A 25541-nucleotide genomic window follows, 5' to 3' on the forward strand; every position below is an offset into this window, starting at 1 on the left:
ACCGAGCTTGAGCTAGTGTGAATGTAACTTTAAACATAATATCTAATTATCTAAGCGTGATTGGTTTGCGATATTATAAAATATTTAGTTAGATAAATTGGCAACTTCTTGGTTGTTGGTAAGTTCTGTTTCTGAATATAATGAAGTATTAAATTCAAATATCTTCAATGTCCTGGCAACTATAGAATTTAAAATGTTATATTGCAATTGATTTATGTGTCATCTTAGGATCATTTCACCCTGACAATTGTATAGATATTTTAGTATCAGTAACAAAATCAACTCCATTCTTTGATAACGAAGTCGCGAGCAACGAAGTCCGTATGGATTATTTTGATTTCGTTCCGTGCAAAACTATGTGCAAAATTATTCAAATAAGAAAGGTTTTTTAATAGTATAGTTGATAAATGAACGATGACAAGTCGAGAAAAGTTAATTTAAGTTTAAAAATCCTTAGAGAAAGCAAACTAAAAATTGATAAAATGTAACCGCACCGTTATGCTCGGTTTTATTTTCGCCCGATACGTATTCCTTGTATATATGTTATATATTGGTGGAATGGAGTCATATGCCAACCCGGTGAATATAAAAAAAAATATAGATACTTAATTATCGCTGAGTTGCATATTTAATGTTTAAAAGATAATATACGCATTAAAATAGTTCTCACTTCCCATAATTAATATGTTTGATCGAATCATTAATTAAAAAGTATCCACATATAATTAAAAAATATATATATATCAAACAAACATTTCAGCTTTCAACGTTCATTATTTAAAGTTGTTTATTATCCATCAAATATGGCGGCTACCGACCACGTTTATTTTCATAAGTGTAAGCTAAAGATAATAATTCATAAATGCCATATTGTATTTAAGAAATGGTAATCATTTATTAATTTAAATTTCGAACAAATAATTATTTAAGTCCACTAGAATCGATCGTCAATTTGGCAATCGATATGACTGAACGCATTTTTTTTTTATCTGTGGAGTAAAGAAAGTGTAAAGATTACAGTTGCTCCTTTGCTTGCTAAATTAACAAAAAATAAACTACATACTTAATAAAAATAGTTATTAAACCTCATTACATTCATAAAAAGTAAAATATAATATAATTTATATTTTTACGAATAATAATTATTATAGGTTTACTACCGGTATATAACTTTTAAAACTACTAATTTTATAACTAAGAATGTAATATAGACTTACGAGTTTACGTTACGACTTCGCGTACGCACCTGAGAAGATTTATTAACTCACCGAGTTTAATATAGGGTTACCCCTTACTTATCTCTCTCACCGTATTACGGTAAGACTCGTTTCAAATTAGGTTACGAAACCATAATAACAGTATTTCCAAGGGTAGTGTGTGCTTTTGGAACAATGTTCTTTTACGCAGTAGAGTGTACTGAGAAATCATCACATAAAGAATAAGCATTCTACCCCTCTTTAGGTATCTTTCCCTTTCTTTCTCTTTCTCTCTGACTCTTTCTATTTACGGGTTTATGTAATAAAATCTTAACCTATTTTTTGTATTAAACACACGGGATTTTTAATAAAAAATTATTATTCGCCAACGTTGTTGATTTCTACTATTGTATCTGAATTAATTCAAATAAATATTAATACCTAAAAATGTGTTGCTTAAATAAAAAAATATAAACAGCCTAAAGATGCAAAAAACCACTGATTCAAACCTAACCCGGTTTCAACCAGAGAAGTGGCCCAATAACAATAATATTTTGAATTTCTTGCAATGGGCGAAAATAACCACTTAGTATCATTCATTCGTCTGACTGTCTAAAAATCATATTAATTACTTTGATTAAATCCATTATAATTAAAAAATATTTTTGCATTAAGTTTTATTTTAAAATATATTTTTCGAATAAAATGAAAACTGAATTAAAATTGAAGAATAAAATTAATGTCCAAATGAAATTCCGATTACCATCTTGGAAATATACTGAAATCGCAAAAGAAAAATAATCGGTTCATAAACATAAAAGTTATGCCTTGAATTCTATTAATAGAAAAAAAAACAAAACATGCCTATATGACGTGCATACGTATTATGTAAAACGGTGGCGCCATATCGAGACTGAGTTATTTAAGTTTGGTAAAAGTTAATTATTATATTATACTTTTATGTATAATATACTTTTAATTTGCTTCCAGATCGCCTACATATTGTTCCTACTGATGTTCACTTATACAGTATTAGTCAAGATGGTTACGACGCCATCTTGGCCGGAGATATACTCCATATGTTATATACTCACGTTTTTATGTGAGAAGATCAGAGAAATTATTACGTCCGAGCCTGTTGCTATTAGGTGAGATTTTATTTAATTATAATTCGTATTGTAATCGTTTTGAACAGATTAAATACTAAAGCTTCATTTTACTTTGCAGCTTATTCAAAACCTTTATTTTAACGTAATCCTTTTTAGTATCAACATTAAGTCAAAAGGACTAATCCGTTTTCACTGTGGATTTCAACTTAGTACATTACCATTTAAAAGTTGATATTCTCGACCCTAGCTGTTTATTCGCTTATGTTTAACGGCTTATGTTATTTATGTATTTGTGTATATAATATATGTGTGTATTTGTATATTTTCTTTTTGGAAACGTATGTCAAATTGAATATACATGATTATGAAAGTATAAGTTAGGTCATGATATGAAACGAACTTAATATATATCAGAGAGAACAAATGATTGTTTTAATTTAGAACGAACCAGTATTCGTTTGGTCTGTACGTTTATTTAATAACGGTACGATACTGGAATACTATTGGAATTGGATGAAAACCTTGTGTTTGCTTCGAATATTTTTCTCTAGTATTAGATAGATTTATACTTGCTTTTAATCTTGAGATTGCATACAGATTGAAATGAACTTTAGGTTATATTTTTACGGTAGTGATTATTATCATTGAGGGTCGACACAGTAGACGAGGAGCTAGTTAGCTAGATGTACATATATGCATTATCTGCTAAACTTTAATTAATTACCTATACAGACATAAGTTCAGCGTGTGGGCATGGAACATGTGGAATACGTACGACGCAGGGTTCATTATATTCTTCCTGGTGGGGCTCACGCTGCGCCTGCGCACCAGCTCGATGGACGTCGGACGCGTCATATACTGCGTCGATATAATTTACTGGTATCTAAGGATACTTAACATATTGGGCGTTAATAAGTACTTAGGTAAGTTTATGTAAAATTATTTTGATTAACTTTGAAGGCTTGCCATATCAAGTTACTGATTATTACTGGCTACATTTAAATTCAGATGTATATTCGTCTGTTTATAAATTACAAATTAAAGTTAACAAAAAATTATAAAGATCTAACTTCGTGATTTGGGTTTGGATTCTTATATTTGTCATGATAAGTATCTAAATAATCCGACCCCACCAATCAATCCTCTTCACATCTTCTCCATCCTACATCACACTGGCAAAATCATTTGTGCCTTATTTATCACAACTAAAAATCTCTGAACTTAGAATTGAGTTAAACAATTGTGTTCGTCACCAGGTCCCCTAGTCACAATGATGGGTAAAATGGTAAAAAATATGATATACTTTGTGGTGCTGTTACTGGTTGTGCTGATGTCGTTCGGGGTGGCGAGACAGGCAATATTGTATCCAGACAAGGAAGCAAGTTGGTATCTAATAAGAGGGGTAAGTTGAATCTGATAATTAATTTAACTTACCTAATGAGAAATTTTACGAGAATTTATGAGTAATATTGAAAAATGATTCTTCTCTTGATACGCTTATTATAAATTCATTTGAAATGAATGCTAATTTATATTTTGCATTCAGCTCAGAAACAGTTAAAAGTGCAACGAAATTAGCATTAATTTGCATTTTTCAACTAATCCGTTTATGTCCGATTCCCTTTGATTTGTGCAAAACATTTTAAACTTAAATTAAATTCGTGTTAAAATCGTCCAAAAATGTAATCTTCCAAATAAAGGTCATAAGGTAAAGTGTTAAAAGAATTTTTTAATCTTAATTAGTCAGCTCGTACTAGAATTACACAAAAAAGAAGAACTTTTGTCGAGACGTATATTTATTCCAAATAACCAAGAACACAAAGCGCACCTTCAACTTCACCTGCGGAAGAAATTAACTATGCGAGCTCCAAATTTCACTTTATATGCTAATTTGATTATTATTAATAATGTTTAAATCAGCAATTATTCATGTAACATTCATCGTCACAGGTATTGAACAAGACTCTCTACCTATCTCCATCAATACTAACAATTCCAGGTCTTCTTCCAACCGTACTTTATGCTGTATGGTGAAGTATTCGCCGAGCAAATGGCTCCACCTTGCGGGCTCCCAGGGCTCGAAGAGTGCCGAGTCGGCCACTGGGTGCCTCCGGTTGTAATGAGCATATACTTGCTCATTGCTAACATACTATTAGTGAACCTTTTAATAGCCGTTTTTAATAATATATTCATCGAAGTCAACGGAGTATCTCATCAGGTTCACGAATCTTGAATCGTAGTCGTTGTCTCGTAGTATTTTTATTTTGCAAATTGATTTATTTAAAGCGGGTCGTATTGTGCTTATGTTTAATAATATATTAGAACTATAGTACATGTCTTCCTTTGCGCCTGAGTTTGTTATTTACTTCAATTGTTTCTTGTTATATTGAAATTGTCCTTAGAGATATTATACTTGTAAATTAAATGTGATGTACATTCATATAATCACTATATGACCCGCAACATTTATGATTTATCGATGTTTTAGTTACCTGTTGCGAGATTTGATTACGTTGGTGGTATAGGGTAGTTTTGTTTTTTATCAACTTTATGTAGTTTGGCGGTAGTTTAATTTATAACAATTTTATTTAGAGAATTAGTTGCCAGTATTCATTCGTAATTTCATTCACCACACGATTCTATTATTGTTTTGTTGTGTCGTCATTTACATCAGAAGTTTTTACAATTTTAACTTTCTGTTTTGAGTCTGTTGTTATAATTTACGTTTATATTATCGTTTAGTTCACCCGTCACGTTATTTGTAGATATTCTTCCAACCGTACTTCATGTTGTACGGCGAGGTGTTCGCGCCTGACATCGCACCCGAATGTGGTTTTGGGATCGGCGACCAAAAGTGCGTGACCGGCCGCTGGATCACACCCATCGCGATGACCATCTACCTCCTCGTCGCGAACATTCTCCTTATAAATCTCCTTATCGCCGTCTTTAACAATATATTTAACGAAGTCAATGAAGTCTCGCATCAGGTTTTTGTTTTGCTTTTTATTTTGTTTTGTTGTTATTTTTGGGTTTGTTTAAGAAGGATCAATCGATTTTTCTTATTAGTTTAATAAGTATTCCATGAAAAATTTGAAAATCTAATGAATGCGTTAAATAATAAGGAAAATATATTGATGATTCTGAAACATCCATTTGCATGTGTAATGTACTGTACAAATACGACTAAAATTATTCCAATTTATATGGAAATTATTATACGTTTGCTAGACCTCAAAGCCATTGTTCCTGAAACCATAAAACGTGACGGATTCGACCATTATAGTATATTGTCCTATATTTAGACCGGTAGTGCTTTCCGCTAAACGATGTTAGCTTTCGTTGTATAGATTTTTTTTTTAAATAAAACTCTTTATAATCTATTAATAATATCAAAAGTTTCTTACGCCTTCATTTATATTAGCTCTGTTTTCTTCCCAATATAAATTTGATCAAGCAAGAATAAAAATATAGATAAAATAATAAAAAATCTAATCTAAACTCTAGCAAAATTGGTACAGTAAAATGGTCAAAACATGAATTACTTGAAGATAATGACGTCAATTTTTCGACAAGTTGATACACCAACTTTAACTAAAATACTGATTACTAGGTGTGGATGTTCCAAAGATTCACCGTGGTTATGGAATATGAACAGAAGCCAGTCTTACCCCCACCTTTAATTATATTCTGCCATATTTACGCCACGTGTAAATGGGTGACCAGGAATGTATCGCACAAGAGGTTCCAGTATGATAATGGTCTAAAATTGTTCTTGGAGAAGGAAGATATGGAACGACTTTATGATTTCGAGGAGGAATGTGTTGAGGGATATTTTAGGGAACAGGTAAGTTAGATTTTATTTAGATTTAACAAAAAATAGGTTGTATTGAAAATAGGTTGAGTCAAGTTTGATATCTGCTCTTGTACTCTCCATGTTTGTATAAACGGAAGTTATGTAACATAACAATTTTTATAAATACATTTTAATGAAATTGCGAAAAATCGCGCTTCTCAAATTCTTAAGTACCAAATATTCAATTATATAATAATCCTAAATGAAACTTATAAATGTCAATATGAGACAGATATAATGATATCCAGATAGAAAGATGTAAGCGAATTTATTTTACAAAAAAGCCTTTAAATAGTTAAGATATGTAACCGTCACCTTTAGTTGTGTATTTTTAAATTGAAGGCCCTTGACTACTATAATAACACATTTCAGGAAGTAAAGTTGTCTAATTCGATAGAAGAAAGAGTCAGAAACACGACGGACAGAGTGGAACATATCACAACAAAAATGGAAGACTTTAATCAGAAAGCGAACTGTCAAATACAGTCTATACAGGTAATGCTGATAAAATAAAAACAACTAACTTAAAATTGTGTGAAGTTTCTTTCGATATGGAATATATTTTAAATGCCTCGTTGGTCTAGTGCCTTTTTTTTTTTTTTTTTTTTTTTTCTCGCTGGAAAAACGCGTTACGCGCTTCCCCCACGTGATGGAAGGTGGGGGGGTGTGTGGGACTCCCCGGAGCCCTGGACGCCGAGTGCGCCCAGGTACGCCGGGTTTACCCACTAAAAAACCAGCGGTACCCTCTCCGTCTTTCGGCGGGCGCCACGGGATCGCTTGCGCATGCTACCGTGACGCCCTGACGGTCGGCCCGCCTATGCGGGCCTCCAACACCTAGGGGGGGTTCTCGGGGTACTGAGACCCCCCCTAGTCCCCGCGACGCCTATTGAGGCGGGGGGAGAAGGTGCGCGTAGCGCTTCTTCCTCCTCCCCGGTCGTCTTCGGCGGAGCGGGTCTGCAGCGGCATCCTCTTCCCGCTCCCGCTCCGCGGCTTCCTTCTGCGACATCACGTTTTCGCAGAAGGAGCGCATCTCCGACCAACACGTCTCACTACCGAGCATTTCGTTGACGATGCTCGGCAGCGAGAGGTCTCCGCCCATAGTCGCCGCAAGGGTGTGCCTCTGGGGCCCCCACGCAGTACACTCACTCAGGGTGTGGTGCGCCGTGTCGACTGGCGCACCACACTCGTGGCAGGAGGGTGACACCTCCCGTTGGTCTAGTGCCTAGATATAAGGCCATAAATTCCAAGGTTCCGGGTTCAAAGCCCCAGGTCTATGCCTGAACTGCTGTTGGATTTGATGTCTCTATTCTCTACCTGTGTTTGCCCACAAATACTTATTAAGGATAACTATCGTTGAATCATCACCATTTAAGCGTCAATAGCGCAATGGTTTACGGGCCGCCTAGCGGTGTAAAACGTCGCGGGATCGATCCCTTGGGCTATTGTCATCCCTACTCCTAACTAAAGTGAATAGCTTAAAAGGAGGGGTAAATAGGAATATTAGTATATTCTTAATTAAATTGGAGTATTCCTACTATTTTTCTTAAAAAAAATCTTTGGAACGTGATGAGTGATCCAGTCTCACTACATTTATATTACTATTACTAAAACATTTCATTACAATTTTATCTTCTCAGTTTTAACGAAATTAAATTATTTTAATAAAGATTATAACCTGTTAAAATAAAATAATATTTAATCGATTCAATCATTTACATATAGACTTGTCTTATACGACAATATTTTCTGATTCGAATCATTCGTCTTCGATTACAGTAGGGTTGCCATTTTTAAAATTTCACTTTTATTTCGGTTGTAGCAACATTTTTGACCAAGAAGATTTACATGTTCAAAGTTAGATACAGTGTACCACTTATTTTATATTTGTCATCTGTCATCTATGAGTAGTTAAGTGGAAGTGGAGTGTTTTTATAGACTAACTATCCGTCTCGGCTTCCTGATCAGTCCAGTTACAATAAGAGTGTCATCAGAATAGTTCACTAGTGGCTACTAAAACGATTCATCCGATTGTCCGATGTATCGATTATATCTTCTGATTTCTTAAACATTAGAAGCCTGTAAATTTCCCACTGCTGGGCTAAGGCCTCCTCTCCCTTTGAGGAGAAGGTTTGGAGCATATTCAGTCACGTTGATCCAATGCTGGTTAATGGAATACACATGTGGTAGAATTTTGTTGAAATTAAACACAAGCAGGTTTCCTCACGATGTTTTCCTTGAATTATAAACACAAATTAAGCACATGAAAATTCAGTGGCGCTTATCTGGATTTGAAATAGAAATCATCGGTTAAGATGCACGATATTTTTTTGTTATATTGAATACTAGTACTAGTAATACAATACATATACACGGGCACAGTAAGGGTATATATATAACTTTTAGATTGAAAAACAAACATAAAAAGAAAAATCATTGCTTTTATCCGAATTTATTGAAATTCTCGGCTATAATGTACATAAAAACCTTCCTCTTGAATCACTCTGCCTATTGATAAAAAATACATTAAAAAATCCGTTCCTTAGTTTAAAAGATCTAAGGGTACAGACGGTGGGAAGCAACTTTGTTTTATAACATGTAGAGATTCAACAAGAATTGTTTACGTTCAAACGGAATATGTAAATCTAGGGTTTGATTATTTTTACTCCTCTTTCGATTGGAATATGATATATGTACTTCGTATTTGAAAATCCATCTTTGAAGTATAATTCCGTATGCCATAACTCGGTCCTTTTCTTAGTTCCCCCCCCCCCTCTCCCCGTACCTTGCTGTCAACAGGTACACCTGTCGACCCTTCTCCGAGCCAGATGTTCGAGATTTCATATTGTTTTATTCATATTAACCTTTTTACCGAATCACTTTTGTTTTGGCTTTTAAAAGTTTCTTTGATCTTAGTGACGTAATTTCTATTCTGATAATCGAATGATGTCCCGTTACGAAATGAACATTTTTATTTTTTAAGCAAAAGTAAATATGTTTACTCGATTTATAAAACGTAATTATTATTATATATTTAAATATTACGGAACAGTAATTGGATACAGTGTTAAACGCTTGATTGATCATACCATACAATCATATGTAGACATATTTTATCATAATCCCGTAAAGGAAAGGTATCGAAAGGTTTATCGATCTTTGAATTAGCTACATTAATGATGAAATTTATTCAAATTGTCTATTATTTATTAAAGTTATATATTGGTGTATGATTTACTATTTACATTCATACAAGTGTGTTGTGTGTGTGTAAAGCCGAATAGTAAATGATCATCACTGTTTATGGACATTGGCACAGTAAAAAATAGTAACCATCCCTTGAGAACTAAGATGTTATATCCCACATGTAGTTACACTGGTTAACTCAGCCTTCAAACCATAACACAAAAATACTAAATATTGATGTTTGATAGTGGAATAAGAAACTCCATTCAGATATCAGCCCATCAATGGTTTGAATTCACATATAAATTTCAGAGCGTGGAATTTAGATTACGCAAGCTGGAAGACGTAGCGGAACAGACTATGAACCACCTGGCTGTGATACACCGGTTCATGGCCACGCATCCTTCTCTCGTTAATCGAGGATCGACTGACACATTGGGACCACCACCACCAACCTTTCAAACTGGAGCAGCGCGGCTCAGAACAGCCAGCGACAGATCTGAGGTGAGTGAATCTTTTATTATCTGTATCGGTGGTTTTAAATTTCGAACGCGACGAAAAATCGACTAGCATAAGGAACTGTTTTGACTAGGGATACACGCCAGAAATGGAAATCACCCAATACGATGAATGATTCATTTTACCGTTAAAATTATGAAATTCAAAATTAATATAATTAATTATATGTATGTGTTTTATGTGGTCACTTGGTTTCGATGTTATTATAAATAACAAAATTTACATATTTTTGTTTGCTGTTTAAGCATGTTTCATTTTTAACATTATCAGTGTTATATGTTTGTTGCAAATTCGACCTTATTTCCTCACGTTAAGTGTTGAATTGATAGGAATAAAATTGTGTTATGCATTTTATTATATTTTTTTTGCAAAAATTCGTGTGCTTTTGCGTGTTTTGTGATCTGATTTCCGGAGATATTTTAATATAAGCATTTTTACAAATCAACCCTAATGAGACCAAGAATATATTTTTGTATGAAAAATTCTCTTTAATATTTTAATAAGCTGGAAATATTCTATGGCGACTTGATTAAAATTTAAAAGTCCAGATTATGTCTGCGTCCGCCAGGAGATGAATAACGCTTTGTCTCTACGTCCTCTTACAAAATATCTCATTCTATTTGAAAACGAAAATACACGGAACAGACAGAAGTCTTGTTATTTTAGTAAATTTTATTGATTTTATTCGAATTTTTTACTGACATTTCTACGGTATATAATATGTAATATAGTTATTACATATATCCACGGCGTAACGACGTAAAAGAAATAAGAACGTTGACCGTAGCTATCGTAAGCCTAAAAAATTTGAGTATTTTCACTCAAATTAAAAATATACCATTAATATAAACTAGGACCGTTTTTAAACCGTCTAATTTACACAAATTATTCCTAAAATCTCCGAACACGGATCACAAATTACGCTCTGGATGTGCCGTTAACGTGGTGAGACGGCAGGTGCTGTCGGACAGCGACACAGGGGCGGCGCGCTTCGCGGTGCGCCCCGTGCAGGAGGAGGACGAGCACGCCTCGCAGCCCTCCGAAGTAAGCAGATCAATCCGATCCTATTCCACGTTTTACTACCCAATATGAAGTGTTTTGTATTCGACAGATGTTAATTGGAAATCAAATTGACTTCCAAATCTTTTTGAAGTACGATGAATTTATTATGTTGTTTAATTTAACATTTAATCTTTGATTTCAAGATAAAATGAAATGAATAAATAATTCATAATTTAGTTACCGACCTTACTTAATATCTTATTAAGCTTTATCAGATTCTTCAAATATATAATATCATAAATGAATGAACGTTGGGAAGTAAAACGGGGTTATATAAAATTACAAAGCTCTTTGGCCATTTTGTAATTTTAATATAAATAAATCGGTTACAAATGAAATGAAGATGTCTGATAGATAAAAGCGCTACGTGTCGCATGAGACGGCACCAGTTTGTATTGTTTTTGTTTCATCTTTTTCTTGATAAACACATTTTCGCTTCTTTCTATAACTGTCATATGTAATACTTTTACATAAAAATAAATGCACATTGTTTCGCAAACTCAGTACGCATTTGTTTATTGTTGTACTTAATATTAAGTACAAGACATTACCAAATGTAATTTTACGTGCTCATGTTCACAAGCTTTGTTTTGAAATTTCACACGTCACTGAACTGACTTCCCTTGACAGAACACGTAAATCTTTCGCGGCTGCGGATTCAAACACGAACAAGCAACACTGAGTTTTCATGTGTCATTTTGATTTACAATGACATCTCTCGCTAGGTGAAGGAAAACGTCACGAGAAAATCTGTATGAGCACGATGGAATTCTGCGACATATGTATCCATCAATCCGCTTTGGAGTCCAAAACGTTGTCCAAGAGAAGAGACCTTGGCCCAGCAGTGGGAACTTTACTGGCTTTTCATTTTTCAATAGACAATATATCATTTCATTCGCGTAGCCGTTGCATGAATTCATTATCTGTATGCTTGTCATATTAAACGTTATACAAACCAAAGGCCAGACTGTTTAAGTCAAAATTATTATCACATGTTTTTACATATGTATGACTTTTAACAAAACTCCAATTACTTTCCTTATAAGTTTCACAATTTCGTTGCAGTTTTCCTTTTGAATGAGTATTTTCTTCGTTACCAATTATTTATCGTTACCAAATATATAATAAATCATCATTAATCTAGGACGAGCTTCCACAGTCCGGTCCAGAAGTCGTAGAAAAAGAACCAGAAGTAGATTCTTCTTCATCGTCAGCGGGAAGCGTCGCGGGTCCAGATGTGACAGTCATCAGGCCAACTGCCCCGGTTACACCAGCGCGCCAAAGATCTTCTGAAAGCAATAGAACTGAACCAAGTGAAGAGAAGAAAGGTAATAATGAGACTATACATTTGATAGTTTTAATTTTTGGTAAACGCAATAATTGAAAAAATATACGTTTAAAAAAAAGTTCAGATATAAAAAGCGTGTTTACAATAAATAGAAATTTGTCCAAAAAAATGCCCAATCAACATGAACCTAATATGATGTTAAATCTTTAAAAAAATAAAAAGATAAACGTCAGAATAAGACAAGTATATTTACATCTTTGGCGTTCGTAGCCTTTACCGCTTGAATTTCTTAACCTGAACTGCGATAACTTGACTTGAAAATAAGTCCCATGAGGAATATACCCTTTCTTCTTAACTTAAGAAAACTTTCTATTGTGGTTATGGAGTTGAAATAATTTTAACAGTAGGTTTTACTGTAATAAAAGAGATAATTTCATCGCGGTTTTCTCTAGCAATAAGGGAACAGTTATCTTGTGTGGTTTTAAAATAGTGGTGTAACCTTGTAACTATTTTCACTAACACAGTGTAAACTCTTTGGACACTGTATAATACTTACCGTGAAATTAAATTGCCTCAAACTAAAAAATAATAAGTTTGTTCGCTTTGGTAACCTAAACATAAGTATATTTTTTTAAGAACAAATTTCAAATTCATTTTTCGTGTATTAAGTGCCATCGATGATTGACGACGCGTTCTTGCCGGAGATGCGTGAAGTGCCTTCCGAAATGCACAGTCTGCGTCCTAGAACCACCTCAGCGGGTACCAGACGTACGGCCAACACGAGACGGTAAGCAAACTACCACCATACCACGAAGCCGTAGATAATGCTAATCATTTTAATACAACCATTGGTAAAATTATAAATTTCAATCAGACCTCAATATTCAGAATTATTTTCGCAAAATTCGGTAATTACTCGACCAATGAAAAAAACACTTTTATTGAAATCTTCAGCGTTGACTATTAGGTGAGATTTGAGTTTATGCTATTCTGAATACGTACATTTTCAATTGAAGAAAGTCTCAAGACGATTGCTTTATAAATACTAGATTCATGCAGCCGATAGATATAGTTGAAAACCATAGCATGTTAGACTTTTTGTTTATTCCATACTTAGTTGTCCCGATATTCAATAGTTTATCGTCACTCACAGAATTGGCCACACCGCGTTGTTCCGCGACAACTAAATTGACCATCGCCATGATTGTTTTAATTTTATTTTTTGTTACTTTCTTGCATCTGTTAGGAGACGATTGTGGAAACAGTAAGTCAAATAGTCATTTGACGAATGGCTTAGCTTTCGATAGCAATGTAGCTAGATGTAGCACTTTTTTATAGTTATTATAAGCAAATATGTATATAAGTAGCTTAAAACACGCTCGATAGTTTACTAAAATATATTTACATTGACACTTGCACTTTTTGTTTATGGTCACTCACAAACACGAATATTAATTGTCTATGGAATTTATTGACACATTTAAATTAGCGTTTGACTTTAACTACAACAAATATCGTATGTTGGTATAATTATAAATTGAAAATAAATAAATGTAAAACTTGTCTTGAATTTAAATAGTCGTTTGAATAAAATTTATTGAATGCCGTTTTTTTTATAAAATAGTTCTTTATTATTACCCTATTTCTATGTAAATAATCTACGAACTCTTCTGTAAAAGTTTAAAATTTATCGTAGACTGTTACTAAACTATTTTTAAATTTACGATTGTGTTTAAAAAGTTATCAAGTTTTTATGGTAGACTGTATATGAAGGTAAGAGTAACCAGATGAGCATATATATAAATACTATATACAAGTATAAATCTTATTTTAATAGAATCAATGGTAAGTATGAACATATTAACTTTTAACACGAAATTCTTTCTACAGCTGCATACAAAATACACTAAAAAATTAACCTTCCTTACCGAAAACATTTATAATACCAGCACAGTTTGATATACACGGCACACATTTTATGACCACTATATTGGAATTTGAGATATTAGTGCCCATTGTAAATTCTGCAGGCGTTCTGAAGGCGGTAATGACTGTGGCATGGGCGGCCACCACTCCGCGCAGCACCTGGCGCCGCGCCGGCAGCACAGCCAGACGCATTCGGAGCCCGACAATTCTGCTGTCGATGCGAACTCGCTTCAGAACTCGGTCTCAGGTATATTCACTTATACTATCTTGTATGATGTATTGTAAAATAGTGATGGGAAATTCAATTGTTATAACAAAAATAAACACAGCAAAACACTTTTCACTTTCACTATGCAATTTCTTATTTGGTATTATTATACGTTCGACCCTGGTTTGGGGATCACCATGAATTTCATACAATGTTTATTCATGGAGAAGGTCATAACACTATCTATAGATCGCTTCACTTAAGAACCCCGCCCTGGAAGAGGGAGGGGTTCTTAAGTGAATTTAATTAATATTTATTTTCAATTTCATTTTATTTTCGTTATTTCAATAAATTTGAATGAAATAAACTTTAAAAACATATTTGTAGTTTTTTGTTGTCTTTATCAAAGACATCTAATAAGCACGAGCCTCATTCACCCAGACGCAAGCCGATAATAATAATTTAACATGCCCTTGTAATTGAATAGTTCCATACTAAGTTATTAATCGCTTTTTAATAGAAAAACGTATATAACATCCCAGGTAAAATAATATAATATGGACTTTATTTTATATACTATCTTTATTCTAGGCGAAATATATTCCAGAAAGTAATGTATTGCCATATTAATAAACAGACTATTTAGAGAATTTGTCCAACATTGCAGTTGACATTTGAACTAATTTCAACATTCAAAGTTGGATAATTTTCTAGGACAAATATTTGTCTCTCCCAGATCCATATTTACCAAGGTCGAAGTTTATTGTACACTGTAAATACTGGAGTAACCTCAGACCTCAAACGTAGAATATCAATAACTTTATATTTCGTGATTTTATCGTAGATACGTTTATATTCCTCGCAGCTCCATCTGCGTCGAGTTTATTTTTTCCGTAAATTTCGTAATTTATATGCCCATTTCGTATGTCCTATTTCATTACGTTCGGTTCAGGAGATAATTGAGATGAGGGAACACTAAGACAGACAGTTACTTTGTAATATATTATGTAATGATATAATCTGTGAACCATTTTATATAAGGACCAGTGAACGCTCAAAGGTTTATACACAATAAATGATTGCTTTGCGTATTGTTGCTAAAAAAAATTCAAAACGTAAAATTTTCACCAAAATTTACCGAATTAAATTTATTGCTTCAAATGATAACGGCACCAAACGGAAAGCAAATTTCCAAACAAAACAAGAACTTTCCAAATCTGTTCATAACTAGTCATTAATGAACATATTTCAAGTTCTTAGGTAACAAATACCACTGAATTCATAACGTCTTTCCTTTTTTTTCATCGGTTAAAAATTAATTGCTTGAAAATATACCACCGGGTCAAAAATATATTTTACTGATAAAAACAGACAAGAAACTAACTAAACTAGTGTAATCAAACGAAACGTATAAATATATACATAATTATAAAATTAAACTATTTTTGATTATACCGAGGAGAACCAGCAAGCTACTCTTAACCAGTAAGGTACTCTTTTCCATAATTTTAATTGCAGAGTATATCAATAAAGTACAATTAAATATATCATAATTATATATCCTGTCTAGTTTTGCTTAGAATAATATATTTTTATGATTAATAGCTTATTTAGATTTCAAAATTCCTATTTATATAATCTTGCTACCATGACATTGGGAATAACTATAACTATGAAGATTATTCTGTAAGTGCTCACTTCGTATCACAGTCGTGATTTTTTTTTTCCTGAATGATGATGTGTCACCGGACGTTGGGGGCGAGTGCAAGGCTCAGCCTTGAAATTGAACCCTTTCGGGCTCTAAAGTGATGTTCGTCCTAAGAGTGTCTCCTATGAGATCGCACCTCGGCTCAGAACGTAGTCGGTGGGGTGTAAACACTTGAAATTAACACTGATTGAATCTAATGGACGTCACGGCCGCCTCCGTTACCTTACTAACCTGGGTCCTCGTTTCCGTCGGCGGAAACGCTGTGAGTGTGAGTTGTGTAGTATATTATTTCCTACAAATGGCGCGTTTGCGATAGTAAAGCTATCGTCTTCGTCGTTCAGGACGTGCATGGGACGCCTGAGTCTGTTCGGGTAGCCGTGAAATGTTGTAAACCGACTTATCATTACACGTTATTTCGATGCGTGTATCCTTTAAACGTTCTGATTGGTCAATGTCGCATATTACTTTTAGACATTTCACGATCGTGTGCCGTAGCGATACGATAACGATACAAAATTAACTCTTAATTAAGACTACTATTCCCACGAGCGAGGATCAGGACCTAGTCAATTTTGTATAGAGTAATTAATTACATCTATTAGTTATTTTGAATGTTAATCTCAGTGTATTAATTATCTACTATAATTATTATTAATTAAACGAATTAAAATTAATAGGCTGTGTTCTGATAATATTAAACAAAGTGAAATTATGTATATTAGATTTTGTTGAAGATATTTTCGTTTATATAGTTTTGATAATATAACCAATTAACACCAACGTAAATATATTAGTATAGATATAAATTACTAAGTACTTTTTATATTTATCACCACTTCCCATATAAGTAATATTGCCTAGCCCCTTATGCCTGTACTTACACTGGCTCACTCAGCTTAAATTGGAATACAACGATACTAAATATTGCTGTACTGTGTATTGTGGTAATATGCGATGAATACCTTCACAAGCGAACTTGCGTTACATATATGGTATAATGTTACTACCAATAATCCATTAAATTTATCATTACAAAGATGAATATTACATTTCGTCATGATTTAAACCATTTATATTGAGGAGAGACTGAGTTTTCAGTATAACTAAAATAAGTTTCGATGATACTGCCAAAATCTAAACTAGAGCGCTACAAAAACCTTTAATGTAAAATTCTACACTGGCAATATTAACTAACTTTCAAATGACCTTAAAATACCTTCCATACAAAGTTCCCTCGGCCGAAAGGGAACCGTTTTACATTTGATTCCGAGAAATAATTTCCAACAAAGCGGGAATGGGCTTTGTTCTTTTGTATTATCTGTGTAATTAACTTGTCGGAAAGAGTAACAACTGAGTTTCAAGTCTTTCAGTTCTTCTCGGTTGATTTACATTCTCAATATACGGTAAATCGGTTACTTTAAATTTAAAGTAACGATTCAAAAGTGCTCGTCGGCTTGAAATTATCGAGTGATTTTTTGACAATTTAGAATTATTAATAGTAATACTTCGATAATCAGGTTAATAATTGAAACGAAGAATATTTTATGCTGTGATGACGTAGATATTATAAATAAATTTTTTAACATATTTTAATTTTATTTTATTTTCATTAGGACATCCAAAAGTAGATACAATATCACATCCAAAATAAAAGTAAAAAAATACATTTCAAAATTATCAAGGCAAAAGTTCTACTACTTACAGGTAGTCTCACCTTGCATTATCATATTACACAATGTAATTATTGAAAATATGAATTAAACATAAGCATAATAATTAAAAATAAGGAATACAATACATTTTTTAAACTAATAATTAATAAGGTAAACCATATGATTAGAATTTTATTTATGTTGCGATTATACCCGAACGTATTCGGGTTTTCGTTTTATCCTATATAATACTATACCATCAGGTCAACAATCAGGTTGGGAAGCCACTGGCGGTGCGACCGGTATCCCATCAGGTAGAACACGCGTGGGTGGTGCACCGAGATCGCTGCTACTAGCCATGCACGAGTATACCAGCATCACTGATGAGCTGGAGACCGTATACGGACTGTTCTCCCCTCCTCATACACCAAGGTAATTGCAATTATATGGTATAAATTTGCTATAGACCTGTAATGGGGTTAGAAAAGTATTAATATATTTAGAACTTATCTTGTAGGAAAGGAACGTGTTATTGCTTGTAAGCGGGAATTAATTAAGACTTATATATACCAACAAAAGTAATTACTAATAAGCTTAACTTATTCTTCGCAATTGCTATAATCATAAACGTGTATCGTCAAACCTCTTGTAATCTCTTGATATATCTTGTAAATCTCTGTGTTAACTAAGAGAATTGAATAAATTCAACAAAGCTATAAATCAGAAATTATTATAGTAATTGTTTCCAGTTAATAATTTAATTATTAGATTTATATAAATTAATATATCAATGAAAACGTCAGTCGAGCTATTCTGTAAGAAAAATCTCGAATCTCTCTCATACTCGTGAAATGGCATAAATTGATAATCGACATTGACCAATCAGAACATTTAAAGGATAACCGCATAATGTTCTGATTGGTCGAAATAACCTATGACGGTAAGTCAGCTTTTAACATTTCACGACTGTGATACTAACAGAATAGGACTGATAAATAGAAGTATCGAAGACGAAATATCTTTTCTATAATCTTTTATTAGAGATAAAATAAATATTTTTAAATTAATATATATTCCTTGAGTCGAGATGACCCAGTGGTTATAACGCGTGCATCTTAACCGATGATTTCGGGTTAAAACCCAGGCAGGCACCACTGAAATTTCATGTGCTTAATTTGTGTTTATAATTCATCTCGTACTCGACGGTGAAGGAAAACATCGTGAGGAAACCTGCATGTGTCTAATTTCAACGACATTCTACCACATGTGTATTCCGCCAACCCGCATTGGAGCAGCGTGGTGGAATATGCTCCAAATCTTCTCCTTTGAGGAGAAGATTTGGAGAGAGAAGAGAGAAGAGCCCTTTATCCCAGCAGTGGGAAATTTACGGGCTGCTAATGCTAAAAAAATATATATATTTCTTAGGACACCTATCGCGACTCGTCTCCTGTCTCCTGGTCGAGCTGCCTCACCATCGATTCGACGAAGGCACGCAAGTGAAATGTCCAACCCGGAATTCGCACTTTTCATGGAAAAGGAACACCTCAGAGGTGCTGAAGAAGACGATTATATAATTATGGAAAATTTGATTCAACGTCGGTAAGTACTTGATATTTAACCAAAAAAGGTGTGATACTTTAAAGTATATTATGATTATTTTTTTAACTAATTCTTAGACATATTCTACTCATTTAAAAATGAATACCGGTGGACCAGCTTAAATGAATTTAGTTTGGCAAAATGGGTTTTGTCTCTAATCCAATCTCATAGACCGACACCACATATATATGCGTTGGTTGAAGATATATATGTATGAATATTCTATTTTCTTGCAAAAATAATTTAAATATTTCAATAAATACTAGTTGTATACCTCTTACTATATCCTAAAGGTTTGAAGTTTGTAACTGGTATTCAAAAGTGCCATGGGGAGAATTAGAATTCCAATTATAAGGCTTATAACTCTTATGGTAACAATAGGTGTTAAGCTTATTTATCTTCGTTAGAAATAATTTTAGTATAAATCTGTCTTATTAATGTTAATGAATATACTAAAATTAATTATCACGTATCTATTTACTTCCGAATAATGCCTATTGAGTTAAACCAACTTTATTAGAATGATTTATATTAACTTTACAATAATATGGCTTTCTGACATAAAATATCATTGTATGTGTGTATATGACCTTATAATGGAAAGGATCTGTATAACAACGTATAAGCCAAGAAACTTCTCCCCCGTTTGATTTACAATAACAACAGAATCTAACACAAACAAAACTAACATACACGTGACAATAATAATACTATTCACGTCACTAACATCACTAACATGATACCGAACGGGACAATACATGGGGTCAATCTAAACCTTAGCCTAGAAATGGAGTCTGTCCTGGCCAGATACGAGGAGGAGGAGGGTGTGAACGGGGAGGGAGAGGGTGGAGTGAGCGGTGTCAGCATCAGCGTCTGCGTCAACACCAGCGCTGAGGAGCCGCAAACCACTACGCTGCTCACGGTCAGCGACAGGAGACTCCCGCACCAGAGGTAGATTCGTACTATGTACCTAAGTGCTATATGCTTATCTTAAATATTTTTTCCTTACTTACTTCCTTAATCTTTATATTTAAATAAGTTCTTATTGAAGCGAAAATAACTAACAAGCATATTTATATCTAGGCATTCCCTACGAAGAGCGTCAGCGATTGACAGTCGCGAACTGCCTTCCCCATTACAGCCGTTGCTCGGGGATGATACTTGTGGCGAGGTATTGCTACCGGTTCCGAGGCAACCTTCAGGTGAACTGCTTAAATAATATTTATTTATTAAAAAACTCAATTTTTCAAAACTTTATAATTAAACATAAATTATTTTAACATTTATTGCCCGCTCCGATATCGCTAACGTACCCTGTGTCCGTGTGTCTAATCCAGGGGACACAAACGCGTCCAGCGACCTGTCGCTGTCGCACATGGTGAGCGAGAACCTCCCCCCGCGGCCGTCCATCGTGCTGGACTCGTCGCAGCTGCCGCGCCAGCGCTCGGCCGAGCAGCCGCCGCCCGCGCCCGCGCCGCCCCCCGCGCGCCCCGAGACCATGTGCTAGGAGTGAGCTTACCTTACCTTACCTTACCTTACCTTAAAGCGACTGCGTCAAATTCTGATTAATAAATTACATATATCAGTAAAACCAGGCAATAAACATTTTATTTTTTCTCAGGTAACACCTCACTGTTAAGATCTCCAAGAAGATCAAAGAAGTAGAAGAACGACTATACGAATGACCAAAACTTTTAAGTAATATAACAAATCATTAGTAACGATGGCAGAAAAACCAAAAACTTTATTAAAATAAGGGCTACGTAGTAAATATTTAACTTGCCGAATCGAGATGTAAAATATACTAAGTTTAGACTCTCAGAGTACACTCTGAGATATTCACAGAAATATTATCGTACAATAAAATTGGACATAAAATATTTTATGCAAAACATTATGAAGATTTAATGTTCACTCTGATGTCGGTGAAAACGTGCAGATTTTAATTTAATTACAAAATGCTTAACGTTTTCCCAAAATAACATTATAACGAAAGTTACTTTTTAAAAACCAATTTTAATTTCTTTGTTTCTGAATGAGGCACCATAGCGATAAATTTACCTTACAATAAAAAACACATCATTGTTAGAAGTATAAAAACGATTTATTCCTAAAATCAAAATAATGTCTAAATGATTTAAATATTTTACGCAGAAATATAAAAATATTTCTAGACCCATATGAGTATAACAAAAGAAATTCAGTTTTATGCACGCGCTAAGTTAAAAAATGGCGTTTGAGATCTGTCAAGTTGACAGGTATCATTTATTTTAGCGGGAAATTCCGCTTTACCTTTAGAAAAAACTATCGAATCGTCTGACGTTTACAAATGCAAGGCAAGAATTGTTAGAAATTGACTGAATCAGCGTAAGTATACCTTATCGTCTGCGAAATCTAAATACATATGAAGTCAATATATTTTATTTAAAAAATAAATATATTTTAATTTATATCGCAAAAATACTGTAAAACGTATTTAAATTAAATTTATTCTTAACAATGATATAATTCGTTGAAATATCATTATTGTCTTTGGTCGTTATTTAAGAGGAATTCTTCAAGTAACGGTGGTATTTCATTTTATAAATTATACTGACATTTTATTTCTGAACGAACCTAATCGAGGTGTCCTATGAAATGTTATTTAATATACTTTAAATCGAAAATAGTGTTTGTAGTAATAGTAAAAAGAGAATTAGTTTGGTTTGTGGAAAATAGCTCTTACATTATTGCTAATAGGATAACTTTTTGCGTCTTTTTAAATGTTCATTGTCCACCATTTACTCTGCAGACAAATAAATGAAATGCTTTATTTAATTACTCTATTCCCGCTTCCAATGCGATTAGCAACCTTGTTCTTATTTCAAGATCTTTTTAGTCTTTCCTTTTAAAGCTAAAGGTGTTTAATTTTGTTATCGTATTAATTTATTGCATCTCTATACCTCTTTTTACATTGTCAAGTTTACCGGTTCAAACAGAGACAAAGATTTTTTTTATTATTATTTATGTCATTTTCAAACAAAACGTACTTACGCTCTTTTGTCGGAATGTTTTTTTTTTTAAATAAACAAACTCAAAAGTTGCATTGACAATTATTCGTAATTAATTGTTACAAAATCGGAGGCATTCGTAACATCAATTAACTTCACTCTACGTTACTTGTCAAGGGCTTGACGCAACCTGCATTTGATTATTTCGAAATGCATTTAACGGTAACTATGGTTACAACTAGCAACTGTGAACCATTAAAAAATATAGCTTTATATATTCAGTTGATAGATTAAAAATACGAATGAAACGAATATTGGAGAAACAGCTATTAAATACTTGACAAATAAATTCATATCGTGTTAACAATAGTTTTTATTTTTTGGATGCAAAATAAATTTAACTTTTTAACTCAATTTCACTTTTTAATCTGCGATAAACTGACATTTAAGGTAACTCTTTTAATTATTTAATCATTATTATTAAAATTAAAACGTTTTTTTATTTGAGATATTTGCAACTCGTCTTATGAAATAATTGCAATTACATTTTAAATTCATGCATCGATCGATACATACATTAAGAAAATGTTAAAAATTGGTACTTGTTATATTCGTACATCATATAAATAGTATAATTGTAATTTTAACAATATCGACGACGAATCGTTTTTCTTTGAAACGAATTAAAATATCGATAATTTGATAAACAACGAATGATTTGTAACTTAGTCAAATCACTCATAGATACTACATCAAAAAGGGACGACATTGTCGTGTCTCGTCTCATATGTCACGCTGACATTCGAGAAAGTATTTTCGAAAATAGAACACCTACATTTGACATGATTGTATAAAATGTGATAGATTTTATTTATAAAGTGTCAAATGAATTGACAGCATGTTATCTGATACAGTTTTTTAAATTCTTGTACAGAATAGAATGTTATTATCTAGACAAAGACAATACAACACTTTAGTGCTCACGGTGTAAATAATATCAGATAGATTACGGAATAATGTTATCTGCATTGAAATGATATAAATAGGATTAAGAAATAAAAATTGCATGCTGATTGTGATTCAGTAATCTATATAAAATAGGGACGTCATCCAATCTGTTCAAATTTAGGCTGTATATAAAATACTTAAGCTATAGTAGATTAAAAAAAAAAAGAACGAAATTTTCAATCTATGTAAGAAGTTTAACTAACGCTTTTGAAACTTAGCTCTTTTCGAAAATCTTATACTGTATTTATTAATGTACTTAAAAATATCTTTCTACTCTACATATCGTAAAAGTATCTGTACAGATAATAAAAATAGTGCAATTCTTTCTATACATAATCATTTTATACTTATCTTAAATTATATTTACCTAACTAAATGAACGCACTCTTAAAAATAAGTACATATGGCAGAAGTGAAACTTTTTTGAATTAATAGTATATTCCAATGGCAAGCAACCAAACAAACCTTAGCTTTAAATATTCCATGCCAAACCTATGTATGTAATTTCAACGAAATTCTGCCACATGTGTACCCACATTGGAGCATCGTGGTGAAATATGCTCCAAACCTTTTCCTCAGAGGGAGAGGAGGCCTTAGCCCAGCTGTGGGTAATTTACAGGCTGTTAATGTTAGATTATTCAGATCCCGACCGATGTCACGTGCATTTAAGGTCAGATTTATTTATTTATCTGTTATCCTCCTGTTATTGGAATCGACTTTAGATACGTTTAATCACCTTTCAAACTCGACCTTATCATTTTTAATGAGCCCAAAGAAGTTTCACTTCAAGTATAAATTCAGTACAACTACAACAAAGAGTATTTATCAAAGTTGAAAAGTATTTCAAATATATATAAAAATGTTGAGACGCTCATTATATTACTTTCGTTTTATTACAAGTAACTTAACGGTCTGTAACACTTTTCGATATTTCATCACAATGTGTTCATATGTTACCAAATATTTTGTGCAAACTCAAGTTCGCACAACTACTTCTATAGGTGACAGATCAACATTAGCATCGTTATGTACATAAATATCAAACAGAGATATATGTTTTGAATATATGTTTTGAATATCGCGTTTTACGAAGGTTCGTTTGAAATTTAAATATGACCGATTAAGAAATTTTAATAATATATTACAACATAATATACTATTGACGATGTAATTCATTTTTATTTTTTGATTGCTATAAATATTTTTTGATTAATATAATAAAACAAATCCTTGCTATTAAAATTAGTTAATTTCATAATTGTTCCATTTTTAAATTTATCATATTATAAATAGTATGTACTTAATTAAAAAAAAAAAAAAACGATCGAAATAATCGCAACGCGAATCGATAAATGAAATAAATTTACTATCTGTGCTTTTAAACAAGTCGTGAAAGATTTTAGATATCGAAATTTTAATAATTTTACTGATGCAATAATTAAAACTAGTCCCACTAAAAGAGAACGAGAGGAAAAAATCATGAAATATTTAATGCGATTTTTTTAATATCAAAGTGCGTAAAATTAGAGTCGTTGCGTTTTTCAATAATCATATTTCATAATGTTATCATGTTATTCATAAACGTTTATTAAACATATTGTAATTATCATTCGTGACGAACGTCGTGACGGAACAAGTTTGTACCAGTGCCCTTAATGCCCTTTACTAATTTCCAATATACATGTTAAATACATCTTTCGTCATCTAAAGTAACGCGTCTTATTACTTTCCTGCTCACAGTTAAGTGAAATCTAAGCATAAACATACAGCGGGCTTAGTCAATTTTTTTTTAACGATTCCTTTTGTAGGAAACAACTAGATGTATAAAATTGTTATAGGAATTCAATAGGTCACGTGATCAAAGATTGGAGGTAGACAGTCAATAGAATCGAACTTAAATTGACTCCAATCAAATATGCATTTGTCTATGCCCGCTGTTTATGATAATCTTTTAATTTAAATCTAAGCTACTTTGACAGATATTGCTATCTCTTTCTAATGTGGTACAGATAAGATAACACGGCTTTAAGTTCTGTCAAATTAATTTAGTACAAAGTTTATAATAAACTATGCATCATTATTGTCTATGCATTACAAATCATTTAGATCAATATTGTTATGTTTATTCTGACTGTAATTACGCAAAGGTGAGTGACCAAATGGTACTTACGGGTCTGTCTTCAGTCCTAAAAACTACTAACAGTAAATAAATTATAATTATAAGTAAATAAAACATATTT

General features: G+C 32.9%; 1 protein-coding gene across 6 annotated transcripts in view; it reads left to right on the forward strand.

Annotated features, from left to right (window-relative positions):
* Positions 1–24443, forward strand: part of LOC125070203 (transient receptor potential cation channel trpm) — a 277870-nt gene extending 253427 nt beyond the window's left edge. For 3 of the 6 annotated variants that reach the window (XM_047679956.1, XM_047679961.1, XM_047679959.1), the window contains 17 exons: positions 2187–2344; positions 3038–3228; positions 3562–3707; positions 5071–5292; positions 5916–6149; positions 6531–6653; positions 9654–9845; positions 10818–10904; positions 12067–12250; positions 12880–12997; positions 14241–14383; positions 17968–18136; positions 19130–19303; positions 20084–20254; positions 20387–20505; positions 20641–20812; positions 20925–24443. In XM_047679956.1, the coding sequence (XP_047535912.1) occupies positions 2187–2344; positions 3038–3228; positions 3562–3707; positions 5071–5292; positions 5916–6149; positions 6531–6653; positions 9654–9845; positions 10818–10904; positions 12067–12250; positions 12880–12997; positions 14241–14383; positions 17968–18136; positions 19130–19303; positions 20084–20254; positions 20387–20505; positions 20641–20810 (2601 nt within the window). In that variant the 3' untranslated portion in view covers positions 20811–20812; positions 20925–24443. The remainder of the gene's footprint in view (positions 1–2186; positions 2345–3037; positions 3229–3561; positions 3708–5070; positions 5293–5915; positions 6150–6530; positions 6654–9653; positions 9846–10817; positions 10905–12066; positions 12251–12879; positions 12998–14240; positions 14384–17967; positions 18137–19129; positions 19304–20083; positions 20255–20386; positions 20506–20640; positions 20813–20924) is intronic. The other 3 variants (XM_047679958.1, XM_047679957.1, XM_047679962.1) reach the window with 3 other exon arrangements.
* The last annotated feature ends 1098 nt before the right edge of the window (positions 24444–25541 follow it).

Source organism: Vanessa atalanta, chromosome 17 (genome assembly GCF_905147765.1).
Source record: "Vanessa atalanta chromosome 17, ilVanAtal1.2, whole genome shotgun sequence".
Classification (NCBI taxonomy): domain Eukaryota; kingdom Metazoa; phylum Arthropoda; class Insecta; order Lepidoptera; family Nymphalidae; genus Vanessa; species Vanessa atalanta.